General features: G+C 49.5%; 1 protein-coding gene across 2 annotated transcripts in view; it reads left to right on the top strand.

The window, feature by feature from the left end:
• LOC122543816 (pre-mRNA-processing factor 39-like) overlaps positions 1–14,560 on the top strand; it is a 28,846-nt gene extending 14,286 nt beyond the window's left edge. Inside the window, exons 6-14 of one of the 2 annotated variants that reach the window (XM_043682618.2) lie at positions 1,333–1,504; positions 2,090–2,197; positions 2,634–2,798; positions 3,228–3,354; positions 6,532–6,800; positions 9,104–9,288; positions 11,299–11,373; positions 12,077–12,230; positions 12,969–14,560. In XM_043682618.2, coding sequence (XP_043538553.2) covers positions 1,333–1,504; positions 2,090–2,197; positions 2,634–2,798; positions 3,228–3,354; positions 6,532–6,800; positions 9,104–9,288; positions 11,299–11,373; positions 12,077–12,230; positions 12,969–13,031 — 1,318 coding nt within the window. In that variant the 3' untranslated portion in view covers positions 13,032–14,560. Of the gene's footprint in view, positions 1–1,332; positions 1,505–2,089; positions 2,198–2,633; positions 3,097–3,227; positions 3,355–6,531; positions 6,801–9,103; positions 9,289–11,298; positions 11,374–12,076; positions 12,231–12,968 lie in introns of those variants that run through there. The other variant, XR_015754544.1, reaches the window with a different exon arrangement.
• Positions 14,561–16,389: the final 1,829 nt, after the last annotated feature.

Consider the following 16,389-nt stretch of genomic DNA (forward strand, 5'->3'; position numbering starts at 1 on the left):
CTTTGCCAGCGATGCCCGTGTTGCATAAATGCATTTTTCTTTTTTGGTTAAAGAGAGGATGCTCCCTGGATTGGCTGTGTCAGTTTGGGAGCCAGTGACCGACAGGAAAAGACCCTCTTCACCATCCACCCCATCCCAAGCAATCGCCATGTTCTGTGCACCACGCTTGAACTCTTCCCGTCACCTGGTAGTGGAGATTTCCTGGGAGAGATGTGAAACCAAGTTTAAAATCCAGAGGCAATCAGAAGTGGACAATTCCCCTCTGACCCACTGCCTGGTTTACAACTGAAACTAGACCGGACGTTGCCATTAACCCTGAATTGTTTGTAAGTGTGTAATTGTGTACAAGTTGATTTGCAACCCTGCTGATAACTCGTCCAGTTCACTTGTGTAGCAGCAATGCATCCTCTCCCTGGCTCCAAATCAAACGAGCAGTTGCAAACGAGATGAGGCCAGAAGTTGTTTGTCCAGAGTTGCTCACATCGGCTGGGGCAGCAAGGTATTTGTTAAAGATCTGCCGTTGCAGCAGCAAATTAATGTCATGTCTCCCATGGAGACCCAGACTGCTTCAGGACATCTGGTTCCATCCCCCAAAGGACATTGGTAATTGGTTCACGCTACAGGAACAGTAGGCTCTGCCAAGACAGGGGAAAATGCTAGCCACACATCCCCGGCCTGATGCCTGCTGGGAGGGGTCCTGAGTGAGAGTCCATGCCTTTGGGAGTGAGCAGTGACTTTGTTTTCTTAATCCTGTGCTAACGCAGTGTTTTAGCACAGTAAAGCATCCTGAGGCTTGATCCCAAGAATAGTTATCAAACAAATCAACATTTGACATGCGAGATATTGGGGACGGATGACTTCAGACAAGGTCAAAGAGGTCAGTGTTTGGGACTGTCATGAGTGGAAGGAAGAGGCACGGAGATTTAGGAAATTCCAGAGTTTAGGGGTTGCGAGCAGCTGAAGGCGCAGCCACTAATAGAGCTGTTCAAACCAAGGTGTTGGGAGGGTGTTCGCAAGACTGGAATTAAAGGAGTGCAGAGTTCTCTGGGTGGTGGTGGTGGTAGGCTGTGGAGGAATTGCAGAGATAGGGAGAGATGAGGGCATAACTGAGCATTTTAGCGTTGAAGTGTTGTCGGACCAGGAGCTCTTGTGGGTCGGTTCATGTAAGGAGCAACAATAAATGGGACTCTGTGCAAGTTAGGATGCCAGGCAGCAGGAGGGTGAAGGTGGAGGGGAACTGTTCCTCCTGCCTGTCGTCCAGACTTCACGCAGCGATGGTTTTACCCAAACCAGAGGCTGTCTCTAACTCCAGGTCTCTTGACTGTCATGCAGGTTTAAGGACCATGTGCAGAGCTACTCACCGAAGGACATCCTGTCCACTGACGAGTTCCTCAGACTGAGGTCAGAGGTCGTAAGCAACCTGGCGGCAGCTGAAACGGAGTGCGACGAGGGGCCCCCTGGAGATGACCCTCCGCCCGGTGTGGGGACCACCGATGAGGAGAAGGTGACCCGTTCAAATTTGTTTTTCCTCACTGGAGGTTTATTTACATGACTTGGCCCGTTTCCCAACCTCGTGAAGCTGGTATGTCAGTCCTTTGTGATCAAACCTGAGGTGGTGGGCAGAATGAGCTGATGGTGATTGCAGATCTGCTGCTGGTAGTTGTTGCTGGAATGCGTGGTGATGGCAGGATCATAGCTGACAGTTGACAAGGAGCCCAAGGGTGGGGAGTTGTCACTTGGACGATGGGTTGACGCTCTCTGGATCGTAGTACAGCAAGACTTGTCCTCCTTGAGACAGTGTTGCTCCGTAGGTTTAAAGGCTTGCAGCAGGCCCCAGGAATGTTAGCAGCTCCTGCTCATCCTGACCCAGGGGCAGTGCTGTGATCATTAACTTTCCTCACTGTGTGTTTGACTCAGTTCCCCCCCCTCACCTTCCTGTGGGCTGCTGCTTTAGCAGAAACCAGACCGACCATCCTTGGTGTTGCATGGGTAGGGGGGAGGGTTCTTTCTCAGGTTTATTTACAGGTCTGCCATTTTGCAGCCCTAATTTCACTGACCAGTTTCCTATCACTATAACCTTCCCTCCCAGGCTGACACCGAGCTGGAGAAGATCCGAGCCCACCTGGCAGCCACTCGGCATGAGATGTACCTGCTGAATGAGGAGGAAGTTAGCAAGAGGTGGAATTTCGAGGAGGCGGTAAGGATGCACCCACTGCCCGGTGTGTAACTTGCTCACCCTAGCTCAGATTGACAGTGCTCTGTGCTTCCAGGGTGGGCAACCGTTAGGCAACCTGCCCACTCTGTTCATTTTGGAGAATCAACTCACTGCCTGCCCACCCGTCTGTCTCTCTCTCTGTCCCTGCCCGCCTGTCTGTCTCTGCCTGCCCACCCGTCTGTCTCTGCCTGCCCGCCCGCCCGTCTCTGCTTGCCCGCCTCTCTGTCTCTCTGCCCCCCTTTGAAGGGCAGAGCCTAAGAATTGTTCAGAAAATATGTGAACCCTGAAGAATCTACATAAATTACATTCGGTTGGAATAGTTTAAGGAAGGGGGGATGTGCACGAGGCTAGAATTGGGTGAGTGTGGAGTTTTCTGTTCCCTCATCTGCTGCTGGTTATTCTGTCACCCTGCCCTCAGATTAAGCGGCCATACTTCCACGTCAAGCCCCTCGAGAGAGTGCAGCTGAAAAACTGGAAGGACTACCTGGATTTTGAGATTGCCAGTGGCACTAATGAGCGGGTTCTGGTATTGTTCGAGCGCTGTATGATCGCCTGTGCTCTGTACGAGGACTTCTGGATTAAGGTGAAGCCCCCTTTTCTCAGATGCTTGCACCCGGGGGGGTCACCCCTCCCCGGCTGTTCTGCAGATCTTACCCGATCGGCAGCTTCTTGTGTTTTTTGTTCCTTTTTGAAGTTTTGTGTTTGTTGGTTTATTTTTTTTGTTTTTGCAAGCGTTCCAACAAAAAAAAATTTCACATTTTACTTTGATGATCTGACTTCTAACATAATCTTTTAATTCCATTGCTGTTTTATCTGCACGTGTTGCTTCAAACTAAAGAAGTTAAGGGATTGCTGAAGAAATGTATAAGCGTGTTATCACTGTGAGTGCCCCCTCCAGTTCTCAATAAGCTGTACCATGATGCCTTTTTATTTTTTAACACCGGCGCCCAGTGCGTCGGAGCAGTTGATCTTGTTTGCCTTCATCCCCTTTCCGACTTCCTTCTGCCTGCAGTATGCCAAATACCTGGAGAACCACAGCGTCGAGGGAGTCCGCAACGTTTTCCAGAGGGCCTGCATGGTCCACCTGCCCAAGAAGCCCACCCTGCACCTGCTGTGGGCCGCCTTTGAGGAACAGCAAGGTGAGGACCCACCCGGTCACTCCCCGGTGGCGGCGTTGTGAGGAGAGGCTGCGTAGGCTGGGGCTGTTTCCCAGGACCATCGGAGGTGACCTCTATAGAGGTTTATAAAATCGTGAGGTTGGGGGGGGGGGGCCACAAATAGGATGATTAGCCAAAGTCTTTTCCCGGGGTCGGGGGAGTCCATAACTAGAGGGTGTAGGTTTAAGGTGAGGGGTGGGGGAAAGGGACCTAGGGGGCAGCTTACTCACCAAAATGTATGGAATGAGCTGCCAGAGGAAGTGGTGGAGGCTGGTTCAATGATAGTATTTAAAAGGCATCTAGGTGGGTATGTGAATAGGAAGGGTGAAGAGGGATATGGGCCGGGTGCTGGCAAATGGGACTAGATTGATTTTAGAATATCTGGTCGGCATGGACGAGTTGGACCGAAGGGTCTGTTTCTGTGCTGTACATCTCTGACTCTTAAAAATGTCGATAGTAGTCATGATTTGGACATGCCAGTGTTGGACTGGGGTGTACGTAGTTACAAATCACACAACACCGGATTATAGTCCAACAGGTTTAATTGGAAGCACTAGCTTTCGGAACGCCGCTCCGACCACCTGATGAAGGAGCAGCGCTTCGAAAGCCAGTGCTTCCAATTAAACCTGTTGGACTATAACCTGGTGTTGTGTGATTTGTAACTTTGACTCTTAAAAATGCCTCCCCCTCCCCCTCCTATTACATATTGGCAGAGACAGAAGCCTGTCTAAATACTCTGGTTCAGATTTAAACAGCTATTAATCTGTGGTTGAGTTTAGTTAGTCTCTGAGGGTAGCCATGAAATTTTCCTCCAATGTTATAAAATCCTGCTTCCTTTACTGATCTCCTCTGAGGAAAGAAATCTGCTGCCGGTAACTGGTCTGGCCTACCTGTGACTCCTGACTCTCGGAAATATGGTCAACTCTTAACCACCATCTGAAATGGCTGAGCAAATAGCTCCGTTCAAGGGGCAATTAGGGATGGGTGGCAAATACTTGCTCTGTCAACAATGTCAAGGTCGCACAACAGAGTAAGAAGGTGACTGAGAAATAGCTACTGTACACAGTGTGCACTGTAAATCTACAGAAGTCATTAAAGATAGTGGAATGAGAGAGCTGGTATTTACACACACAGTATATCAGGCTTGTTAATATAAGCATCGCATACAACAGCAGGGAGGTTATATTGAGCTTATACAAGACTGTTTGGACCAAGGCTAGAGTGGTGTGCCACATCGTATCAGATGAACGTTAACACCTTGGAGAGAGTATGGAAGAGGTTTGAGGGTAGATTGGGAAATTGGGACTGTTGTCTTTAGGGAGGAGGTTTGATAGAAGTCTGGACAGTGGGCTGGAGGTGAGTAAAATGGTCAGAAACCATGGGGCACAGTTCAAAAGTGTTGTGCAAAAGAAGTACCTATGGTGAAGAAAGTGTCTGTTTTTCACGCAGTGAGTGGGTAGGGTTTGGAAGTGTAGAGGAGGCAGGTTAAGCTGAGCCATTCAAGAGGGCTTTGAATGGTTATTACAGTGGGCAGGGTTAGTGCGGCTGAAGCCAAGAGTTTGGCTCTAAGTTCAAACGTGCAGAAACCTAGTATGGTCACCATGGGCTGAATGGCTACCCTGTGCCTCGGTTCAGTGAAATCTTACTGGGGCAATTATTTCATCCATTCATCATGTATATCTGGAGAGGATACAAGCCTAACCGATGCAATCTGTCTTCATAATTATGTCATTTGACCATTTTGCCCCCAATGGATGTCACCCCCGCCAGTTTACACTGCCACAGCTGTCTCTCGGGTAAGGAATTCCAAAGATTCGGAAGCCTCTAAGTGAAGCAATTCTTCCTCAAACTGACAGCTCCTCATTCTGAGACCCCTCCTATTTGTAGACCCTTCAGTCGGGGAGAAGGAGGAAGATGCACCCTCTCCATCCTCCCTCCTGTCGAACATACTTCATAATCTGATGTAATCATCTCACTCTGATTTGAATATAAGCTCATTGTACTCAACCTGTCCTGGTAAGAAGGCCTGTTCAGGGAGCTATGTTAATCACCGTTTCAGTGTTGGTATGTGTGGGGGAGGGGGGGGGGGGGGGGGGACAGTCATGGGATTGAACTTTGAGAGCCAACCAGACAAAGTGAGGGTAGTTAATCAAGCTAATGGAGCTGAACTGGCAGGCACTCCAGAATGGAGACAGGAACCATAAATGCAGAGGCCTGTGGTGTTTAGCATTACACAGGATGTGAGTTCAGCAAAAAAAAAGATTAACACGAGGCCATTGTATCCCTTTTAATAACAGTTCAGTCCGTTTGCTTCAGTGCACACTATGTCTAAACAGTTCCACCTCGATTTGTTACACAGTTTCGGGTCAGGCCGTGCTGTTGCAAAGTCCTTACTGAGGCAACCCACAATCTGTGACGGTTGACCGCTGGGCTAGAAACGTGTGAATCACACAAAATGAAAGTCTCAACCTGCTGCAGACAAGACGAGAGAACCCCATCGAGGATTCTCGAGACCAGTGGCCCTTTTTTTTTTATCACGGGAGTTAATGGCCTGCCTGACCTTGGGGGAGCTTGTCAACCAGGCTCGCTGTTTGCAAGGTGTTTGGTATTGTCCCTGAGTTGGCTGAAGCAACTGAGGGGCAGGCGCTTTGAGCGGGATTCACCTGTTCAGAACTGCAGCTCTCACCAAGGGATGGGTACGAGGCCAGGCTAGCAACCAGTGAGCAGCTTCCGTGGGTGTCAGCTGGGTGAGCAGTCAAGGCCCAAGGTGGCTGTCACAGAGAGCTCTCAACATGTCAAGCTCAGACCCAGCTTCTTATGTTTAACGGGGAAGGTGTATAGAAGTCCGAGCGGGAAGGGGTGACCGGTCTGTTATGCGGGGAGTACAAGGAGGGTGAAGGTGGTACGAGTGAGGATTGTGGGGGGGGGGGGGCTGTGTGAGATTTAAAATGCGAGGAGAAGGAAGTTTACAAAGTCTCTCTGATACTCCACAATACTGACTTGGTGTACAGCTGGAGAAAGGGATTGATGGGCTTGACGATGGGGAGGCCCCTCAGAAATGTGACACGCTTCTGCCTCTGCTGGAAGCTGGTTTGTGCATCAGCTGTATCTTGCCATTTTCCTTCAGCCCTCCCTGACTGATACGGAATTCTGCCCTAGGTGACCTGGAGGAAGCCCGCCGAATCCTCAAGTCCTTCCAGATGGTAGTGCCAGGGCTGGCCATGGTGCTGCTGCGGCGCGTGAGCCTGGAGCGTCGCTGCGGGCACCTGGACCAGGCAGAAGAACTCCTGCGTGAGGCCATTGAACAGCACAGGGGCACCACCCTGGCCTCCTTCTTCTCCATCAAGCTAGCCCGGCAACTCCTGAAAGTCCAGAAGAACATGGCAAAGGCCCGGAAGGTGCTGCTGGAGGCTATCGAGGGAGACAAGGTGAGGGAGATGGGGAGAGGTTGGTTAGGATAGATGCTGTGTTCCAAAGTGATGAATCCTATCATGGTACATCACAAAATGAGGCTCTTCGCCCCATCGTACCTGTGCTAGCTCTCTGCATGACCTATTCAATTAGTCTCGCTCCCCTGTTGCTTCCCCTAGATTCTCAAGTTTATTCCCTTCCAACCATCTATTGAATTCCCTTTTGAAAGCTGCTGTCTTTATTACTTCAGTTTGAGGAATGTTCTTACTTGGTGCTCTGTCAGGATGTCACAGGGATGCTTCCTCCTTTTTGGAAGAACCCAAATCTAGCCGTTACTCTTGGAAAAATAAGGAGATCCCCCATTTAAAGCGAGAGACAGTGGCATGTGAGTCTTTGGAGCTCCTATTCAAAAGGTGGGGGAAGCAGAGAGCTTCGTTAATTGTGGCAGTACTCATGGATGTTCCAGGTTGATAAAAGGCACTATACAAATGCAAGTTTTTCTTCTGTGGTAATTGCGTTGCACAGTATCATGCCCATCACCTACATGTGGCCCAAGTGGGCAGCTTCGTTAGCTTGCCGAAGGAGATACAGAAGAAAACCTGAAGCTGATTTAATTGAAGCTGGTTAGGTAGAAGTCAGCAGAGTTCCTCCAGATCATGAGAGGGATTTCGACAGGGGAACTGAGCAAAGTTGGGCCCCGGTTGAAGATTAACGACTGAAGAACTGGTGGAGGGCGTGTAGTCAGCAGAAACAGGTTTTTATTTTACCCAGCCGGTGGTGAGTAGCTGAGATTCTGAGAGCTGTGTTTGTGGCCAGCCCCACTGCTGCTTTGAGCACTGCACATTGATGGATAACATTGGAACACTTGGGGGAAGCAGTGGTGTCACAATAATAACACTGGCTAGTAATTCAGGGCCCCGGGCTGATGTTCTGGCTGGAGATTTGAGTTTGAGTCCCACCAGAGAGATGGTGAAATTTGAATCCAGCAAAACAAAAGGCTAACCTAATGGTGACTGTGAAAACATTGTCAATTCTTGGAAGAACCCATCTGGTTCACTGATGTCCTCTCGGGAAGGAAGTCTGAAGTCCTTGTCTGGTTTAACCTTTCGGTGACTCCAAACCCACGGTGATGTGGACAATAAATGCTGGCCTAGCTAGTGACCCCCACATCCAACCAACAAATCTACTGCGAAATTCCTGTATCAGCCAAGTGCCGTTTACAAATAATTACAACCGCTCCCACTGTTACAGGACATCCAGTTAACAGGAATGACCCTGTTACTCCTGATAAGATCTGTGAAGGGAAATGTTGTTCAGCATCTATCCCGATGACTGTTTATGCAATAACAAGGGCTTCCACTGAGTATTTAAAACACTAACATTGAAATGCTGACTCTGTGGGTTTCAGACCATCGACTGTGTTTATTTCCTGACACGTTGCACATTAAAGTGGAACCGTGTTTTCCCGTCCGGAACACTTGTCAAAGCTGTCTTCCTGTTCCGGTCACTTGATGCTGTTGTGATTGGGTTGCAGGTATACATTGCAGGTGGATTCCCATGCCCGTCTTTTTAAGATTTATATTTTACTGTCATGTTTACTCCTGTTCAAGAGTACAGTGAAAAGTATATAATGTCGCCACACCTGGTGCCATCTTAGTACAAAGGTGCCTAGGTACCAGAACACTTGGGTACAAAGTATTAAAAGAAACAAAGTTTGAATAATTAAGCATTACCTTCATAAAGTAAGTAGAAAAATAAAGAAATAAGATAATAGATAGCAATTGTAATGTAGTGTCCCATCTTCTGTACAGGAGAAATACTCCAATTCCCAAACTGGAATGATAGGCAAAGCTGCATTTAGAGGGGTTTTTATTTTTGCAAATTGGATGAAGGTATACTGGGCCTGGCTCGATGGGTTGAGTTGCCGCATGCTAAACTCTGAAGCTCCTACACCAGCTGGCACTGGCGGCTAGAATCCATCTCTCCCAGTTCCAGGTTAAGGAGAGCAAAGTATCCCTGGGGATCAAATTCTGGTGGTTTCCACCAAAGTGTCAGCTCCTTGGGAGCTGGCTGTCCAGTTGGGACAGTCTGCCTGTGCTATTGTTAAGTGGACTTTCTCCATGCAGGCTGGTGTGAGGTGGTAGCCACCTTGGCAGTGTATTTCAGCACTTTTTCGGCCTGTGTGTGTGGTGAAGGAGGGGGAATGCCTTGTATGTTCCTCTGTGAGTTGGGGGGGTGGGGGGGGGGGTGGAGAGAAAGAGAGAGATGATAGTTTTGCAGTAGCTGCCTCCCTCTGATGCAGAGCCTTTGGCCTCAGCAGGACAACCCCAAGCTGTACCTCAACCTGTTGGAGCTGGAGTTCAGCAGTGACATCCGCGTGAATGAGGGCAACATCTTGGGCTGCTTCGAGCAAGTGCTGGTCAGCTCTCTCCCCCTCGAAACCAAAATTGTCTTCTCCCAGCGGAGAGTCGAATTCCTGGAGGATTTTGGCTGCAACGTACAGAGGTGGGTGTCACCGTTTGGTATCGGTGGTGGTGGGGGGGCACGAAATCTCTGTGCTGTCGGATCTGTAAGAAAAGCACATGCTGCGCCTCCTGCACTCCGGAATATCTCAAATTCCGAAAGCGTAGGAGAATATTTCCACTCAGAATGGGGAGACCAGAAGGGTGGTGGGGGGCATCAATATCAGACAGTCAAAGGCCAGTGGAGGGGGATAAAGAGGCTGGGAGCAGGACTCAAGCAGGATGCAGATAGCCCTATCTGTGCTGGATGCTTGATTGTGGATCAGTCATTGCCCACACTGACAATTGAGTGTCTCACTGCCAGCCCACACACTTTCTGTCTCAGGCTGATTGGAATATTTAATCCCCCTCACCAGTACTCCAAACCACTCTCCCTTCCATAAAGGCTCCCCTACCCTTCTTTTTGACTGGCGTACAGAGGAACTTCGATTATCCAAAGGAGATCTTGAAGTCCCGATAGAAACATCACATCAAAGACGTGTTTCCAACACTGATCGCGTCTTTTGTTTATCGTGATTAAACAGGCACCGTCTCCAAATGACTGACCCTCCACTCTCTCGCTGTGTCTCCCCCAGCCCACACACACACACATTCCCTGCAGTTCTGCAGAGGGGTGTAACCTAAGCCCCGCCCCCTTCCCCAGATAATCTCTCTCAAGTTGTATTGTACAGGGCAGAGTGGAACCTGTCAAAAAGTTGCAGTAAAAAGCGGTGTGTGTGCACGTGCGCACGCTACTTGGAGACTGACCCCACACAGGCAGCTGCAGCAGTCTTGTTGGTGTACAGTCCAACTGCCCAGGAGAGGGGCGGGGTGGCCGCATGGCCGGGGGGGGAGCAATGTTGAATGGGGTTGGGAAAGGCAGGTAGGGGAATGGGGTTGGGGGGCGGGGGCTCATGTGTCTCATCACCTCAATTAGATTAGATTAGATTACTTACAGTGTGGAAACAGGCCCTTCGGCCCAACAAGTCCACACCGCCCCGCCGAAGCGCAACCCACCCATACCCCTACATTTACCCCTTACCTAACACTACGGGCAATTTAGCATGGCCAATTCACTTGACCTGCACATCTTTGGACTGTGGGAGGAAACCGGAGCACCCGGAGGAAACCCACGCAGACACGGGGAGAACATGCAAACTCCACACAGTCAGTCACCTGAGGCAGGCACTGCTGCCTCACAGTGCCAGAGACCCGGGTTCAATTCCCGCCTCAGGCGACTGACTGTGTGGAGTTTGCACGTTCTCCCCGTGTCTGCGTGGGTTTCCTCCGGGTGCTCCAGTTTCCTCCCACAGTCCAAAGATGTGCAGGCTAGGTGAATTGGCCATGCTAAATTGCCCATAGTGTTAGGTATGGGGTAAATGTAGGGGTATGGGTGGGTTGCGCTTCGGCGGGTCGGTGTGGACTTGTTAGGCTGAAGGGCCTGTTTCCACACTGTAATGTAAAGCCCCAGAAGAAAGGCATTTAATTGATTAACCGAATAATCGATTATGCAAACGAAATAGTGCCCGTCCACCTCATTCGGATATTCGAGGTGCCCCTGTCTTAATATGACTGGTCGTGACTGTGTTCCTTAACATTGAGTGCATTGGGTCTTTCGAATGTCAAGGGCGTCCCATTCAGACTGGATTCTTTATTGTGAGAGGGCACTCACAGTGGTTCCCTACCTGTCTACCATACCAGGACCCCCTTGAATATCCGCCTGGCTGCACTGTCAGAAGTCAGTCCTTTTTCCGCTCTGCGGGCTGGTGATGCCTGCTACCTTCAGCCAAGATTAGAAAGAGCTGGGCTGTTAACAACTGGGGATCTGAGGTTGGAGACTATTAAACAACTATTTCAGCTTCTCTCTCGGAAGCGGTGAGTGATTTAGCCCCTTCACTAGCTACAGGCTACAACCTGAGTGTGTCTGCTGTATCCCATTGTCAGAGCCTGATTTAGTGTCCCATGTGTTTGTTCTCCTCCTCCCCATCTCCTGTCCCCCCACCCCCAACTACAGTTTGTTACATGCTTATGATGAGCATCAGAAACTCCTCAAGCAGAACTCCAGTAAGAAGCGAGCAGCTGAGAACGGGTGAGTGCTAGCTGATTGTTTGTTTGATTTCGCTGCCTTTGCAGAGTGTCACTCGCTGCTCCTGGCCTACTATCTGTTTGCAATGTGAGGGAGCAGTCAGACTTTCAAGAGTTGGCAGAGAGTGCCCTGATCCCATTGAGTTGAGCATGAAACAACAGTGCACACTTTTGGTGTTCCTGAAGGCATCGCGTCCCTGCCCCTTGCAGACAACAGCGTATTTACCATATCCTGCTAAATCTGCGTTGATCAAATTGTCTCCTTTTAATATTGGTTGAGGTATCACATGCAGAATCAGTCCTCCGGACTCCAGTCTCTTGACTGAGCCCTGGTCCTCCCAGCAGTGCAGCGCCCCTTTGGGGGGGGCTCTCTGGTCCTCTCAGTGCGGTGCCCCTCAGGGAGGGGCCCCTGGTTCTTCCAGCAACGCCCCCCCCCCCCCAGGGCCCAGTGTAAGTCTTGCTGGACCTGGATTTTGTGCAGAAGGCCCCTCCTCTGTGTATAAGAGGTAAACCTCTCCAGTTGTACACAATGGGATGCAGGTTAGTGGGGAATGGGGGAGTGGGCTGGGGGTGTGGGTTCACGAGGGCACAAAGTGGCCAAGATCTCCAAGCCCATGAGTCATCCCTTCACGGACAGGAGTCTGCCACTGACCCTCTCCCCGAGAACACTGATGTGTTTGTTGATGATGTAACCCTTGGCTCTGCAGCACTGAGGAACTCGAGGAGAAGCGAGCGAGGATGGACGATGCCTCCACAATCAGCACAGCAAGCACTGCCACGACCAGCACCAGCTCCACTGCCCTCATGAGTGGCGATGTGACCAGCAGTCAGGCAGCATACAACTACAGCGCGTGGTATCAGGTACAGCTCTATCTGTCCACCCCCTCACCCCCCAGAATTTCCCTGTCCCCTCAACACACTCCCCCCCCCTCTCTTTCAGGCAGCAAACAGGAGCCCTTCTGGTCAGCCTGAATATGTCTGTGGACAATGGTCTCTCCTCCTGTTAGTGCACAGTCCCACCCCTCACTCCACAATGTAGCCTGCTCTCTACCTGCCCACCTCTCCCAGGGTAAACTCTGTTTTGTTGACATCTCTGAAAGTCGTGTCCCCCTGAGAGGAACAGGGCAGCAGATGCAGAGGAGCACCACCCCCTGCCAATTCCCCGCTGAGCCTCTCACCATCCCCACTTGGGGATACAACGGCTGCTCCTTCAGTGTCGCTGGGTCATAATTCTGGAGTGCCGTAGTCGGTGTAGGTGCACTCACAGACTGGTGTAGCTGTTCAAGAAGGCAGCTCACTACCACCTTCTCAGGGGGCAGTTAGGGACGGGCAGTAATTACTGGGCCCAGCCAGTGATGCACTCATCCCAGGAGCGAGTGAGGAACAAATCTGTGAAAACAGCAGCAACAGTTTGTCCAATGGGGCAAAGTGTGCAGCAGCGCTCAGATTCTTCACCCCGTGTCAGCTGGAGTCTCACCGAAAGCTCAAGCCCTCTGGCTCAGTCGAGAGCATTTAGTTGCAACTGAAGGCTGGGCTGGGTTTTCCACGGTAGACGGAGGCTTGCACCAATTTTCCGATTGTCTTTTTCTCTCGTTGCAGCCTTATGGATCGTATGGATATCAGAACCCGTGGAACTACAGTCAGTATTACCCACACAGCTGAGACGAGCCGGTGGCGTGGCTCGAAGGCGTGTGAACTATGTACATACTGAAAAAAAAGGGACCGATTTCTGTTTACCCTGCCTTTTTCTAAAGCCCCTCAGCCATAAAACACCATCCCCAGCCCCTGATGAGCAGGAAGAGACAGCCAGGCACTGGTATCGAATCCGCGAGGTGTTTTGTGTCCGTTGTGCGGTTGTGATGTTACCCCTGAAGAAAACGACGCCCGTTTCGGGGAGACCAGGCATCTTTTGTGTGCAGTTCCTCCTGACAGGTGTTACCGTCAGGCACCCTACCTTCCTCGCCCTCCTCTTCCTCATGTTTAACGTGGAGAGCAAGAAGGCATGGGCAACTTTTTAATCTGTAGAAGGGTTCGGGTAACGTTTGGTGTGTCGTTATGTTCTCTCCAAGATGGGGGGTTTAAGAGAGCAGGCTCCCTTGCCCCCTTACCTCCACCTGCCCTGCTTCTTTGGCCCTCCCTCCGCACTCCCCCAAGGTGGAGTCTGTACCCAATAACCCCTGCTGAGAGTGAACATCTGGATTGACATCTCATGCTCCTTCCCTCACAGTGCACTACCAAGCAGCTGAGACAGAGCGAGATGGGTTGGTCTTTCTGACCTGATTTCCACAAGCCAAAGATTTTCCTTTTCTGTAATCTCCTTGTGGCTCCGGTGACGGCACTTGCTGCATCCCCTGGTGGCAGCCTGCAGGTAAGTGAGCCGTTTTCCTGGGAGGAGAGGTTTGGAATTTGAAGCAAGGCCTAATAACTTGGCACAGGTACAGCGGCTTACACCAGAAAGATACTTGAAATCTCGGGCTAGTTCATACTGGGATTTACAGTGCTCAGTTACACGGAGTAGCCAAGCACATGACTCCCAGTACAGTTTCACGTCAAGAGTTACGGCTGTTCTAAAAGGCTGCCTCGTGTCTCGTACCCTTGACTTTCGCTGTCTGTCTCAGCCATCTGTTCAAAGATGTGAGCACCCTGCGACCCAGAGTCAGCCGCTAACTCCCCCACCCGCAACACTGGCCTTTCTGTCTTCCCTTTTCCTCGCTCTCCACCCCACTTCCTACCCCCCCCCCCTTACCTTTGAAACGGTAAAAGCTGCCGTCAGCGAGACACCGTGAGTGCGTCCCATGAGTGGGTCTCGGCTGGACGGGATCCTCTCCTGGCTGAATGCCCTTGACACGGCCCCACCTCAGGTGTAACACTAATTGTGCTCTCTGATCCCTTTCTGCTGCTACCATAATGGACAGGTTCTCACCAGCGTTGTCTATCTGTTGTTGCACAGTGCCGATGGTAGTCTGTAAGTTGGCGTGAGTTGATAAGCCAGAGATTTGTGTTACACCTCACAGCCAGCAGTGACTGACAGCAGATCCCTGACACCTCCAATGTGAATCCTTTATTTTTTTTTTCATCTTCTGTACAAATTCTTGTTCAGGCAAAAACAAACACATTTTTGCAAGTAGCAATTTTTTAATGAATGTAATTTTTTTCTGTGAATGGATGGTGTAAATAAAAGGAAGATTGGAGACGGCTATTTCTGTGCAGTCTGTTGGAGACTGGGCTCAGGAAGAACTTTCTAGAAACGTTGCATCTGGTGTTTAAACACAGTCTGTACAGAAAATACCCTTTCTCTCCCTCAGCATTCTCCGAGTGTGTTTTAAACCTTATCCAGAATTCACTCTATTAAGGTAAATAGCATTGTTTCTGGTTTAAAAAATCTCTCTCTGCTTCATAGAGTCATACAGCACGGAAACAGACCCTTCAATCCAACCAGTCCATTCCATAAATAATCCCAAACTAAACCAGTCCCACCTGCCTGCCCCAGGCCCAAATCCCCCCCAAACCTTTCCTATTTGTGTACTTAGTTTGTGTACTTTAGATGTCTTTCAAGTGTTGTAACTGTACCCGCATCCACCACTTCCTCAGGAAGTTCATTCCACATGCAAACTACCCTGTGTAAAATTTTTGCCCCTTGTGTCTTTTTTTAATCTTCTCTCACCTTAGAAAAAAGTCCTCTAGTCTTGAAATCCCCCGTCCTAGGGAAAAGACACCTATCCACGCCCCTCATGATTTTATAAACCTCTATAAGGTCACCCCTCCACCTCCTACACTCCAGTGGAAAAATGTCCCAGCCTTTCTTGATCATTCAAACCCACTGAAGTGCATCTTCATAACCCAAGTATCCCAGTCTTGTAAACAGAGCTTCAGTGACCACTTCGAACCACAGCAAACATTTTTTATTAATCAGCACCTATGGGACCAGGAGTATGCTGATTGATTGATTCAATATTCAGATAATCAAGAGGTCCATACGATCAATATAAAAGCACACACTAAATAAGAGAAATGTAATGCAGGGGGTGTACAGGTCACTGTTATACTTTATTTACAGCGTAAATCACTTAAATAATAATGCAATTTTGGCTTAAATACAACTTAGCAACAGAGACAGCCTTCTCATTTACACCTTCAACTGGCTATCCGGACATCGCAGTATTCAACATTGAATCAATTGTTGATATTTTGTGTGGTCATTCAATTATAAATTTTTTAAAACTCTAATTAGGTTAGATTCCCTACAGTGTGAAAACAGGCCCTTTGGCCCAACCAGTCCACACCAACCCTCCGAAGAGCAACCCACCCAGACCCATTTCCCTCTGACGAATGTATCTAACACTGTGGGCAATTTAGTATGGCCAATTCACCTAAGCTGCACACCTTTGGACTGTGGGAGGAAACCCACGCAGACAATGGGAGAATGTGCAAACTCCACACAGTCAGTCAGTCACCCGAGGCTAGAATTGAACCTGGGACCCTGATGCTGTGAGACAACAGTGCTAACCACTGAGCCACCGTAATAATTGGACAGAATAATACGGTCAACTTAGTGATATTTGAGGAGTATAATTTTTTGCTAATTTATTGATTAGCGCTGGTTGCTATATGACATCTCCATTGGCAGTGGTCTGCTTCATCACGAATGCTCCACCGTTAGAAACGGCACAATGCTAGATACCATATTTCCATACCACGTGGCAAGTTTTTATTTGTTCACCTCTGCTCCGATTATGAATTGTTCCAGATTGCCCTGGTGCACCAGGCTGTCCGGTCTGAAAATACTAGAACCTCCTGTTTTTAAAATGGTCTGTGCCACAGGCACCGTTCTCAAGTGCCTTTGCACAGATCAACGATGACAGAGTAGGATTGCAATATATTATTTAAAGGGGGAGGAACTGCCATGCAGAGGAATCTTGTACATGAATCAAAAAAAAACAGCATTCGGGTGCATCAAGTGGTGAAGCATATTGAATGTTGGTCTTCATTGCAAGAGGGATGGATGATAGAAGTGAGGAAG

The sequence above is a fragment of the Chiloscyllium plagiosum genome, unplaced genomic scaffold (genome assembly GCF_037043375.1).
Source record: "Chiloscyllium plagiosum isolate Xiang-an unplaced genomic scaffold, Cpla_swu_hap1 HiC_scaffold_46, whole genome shotgun sequence".
In the NCBI taxonomy this organism is placed as follows: domain Eukaryota; kingdom Metazoa; phylum Chordata; class Chondrichthyes; order Orectolobiformes; family Hemiscylliidae; genus Chiloscyllium; species Chiloscyllium plagiosum.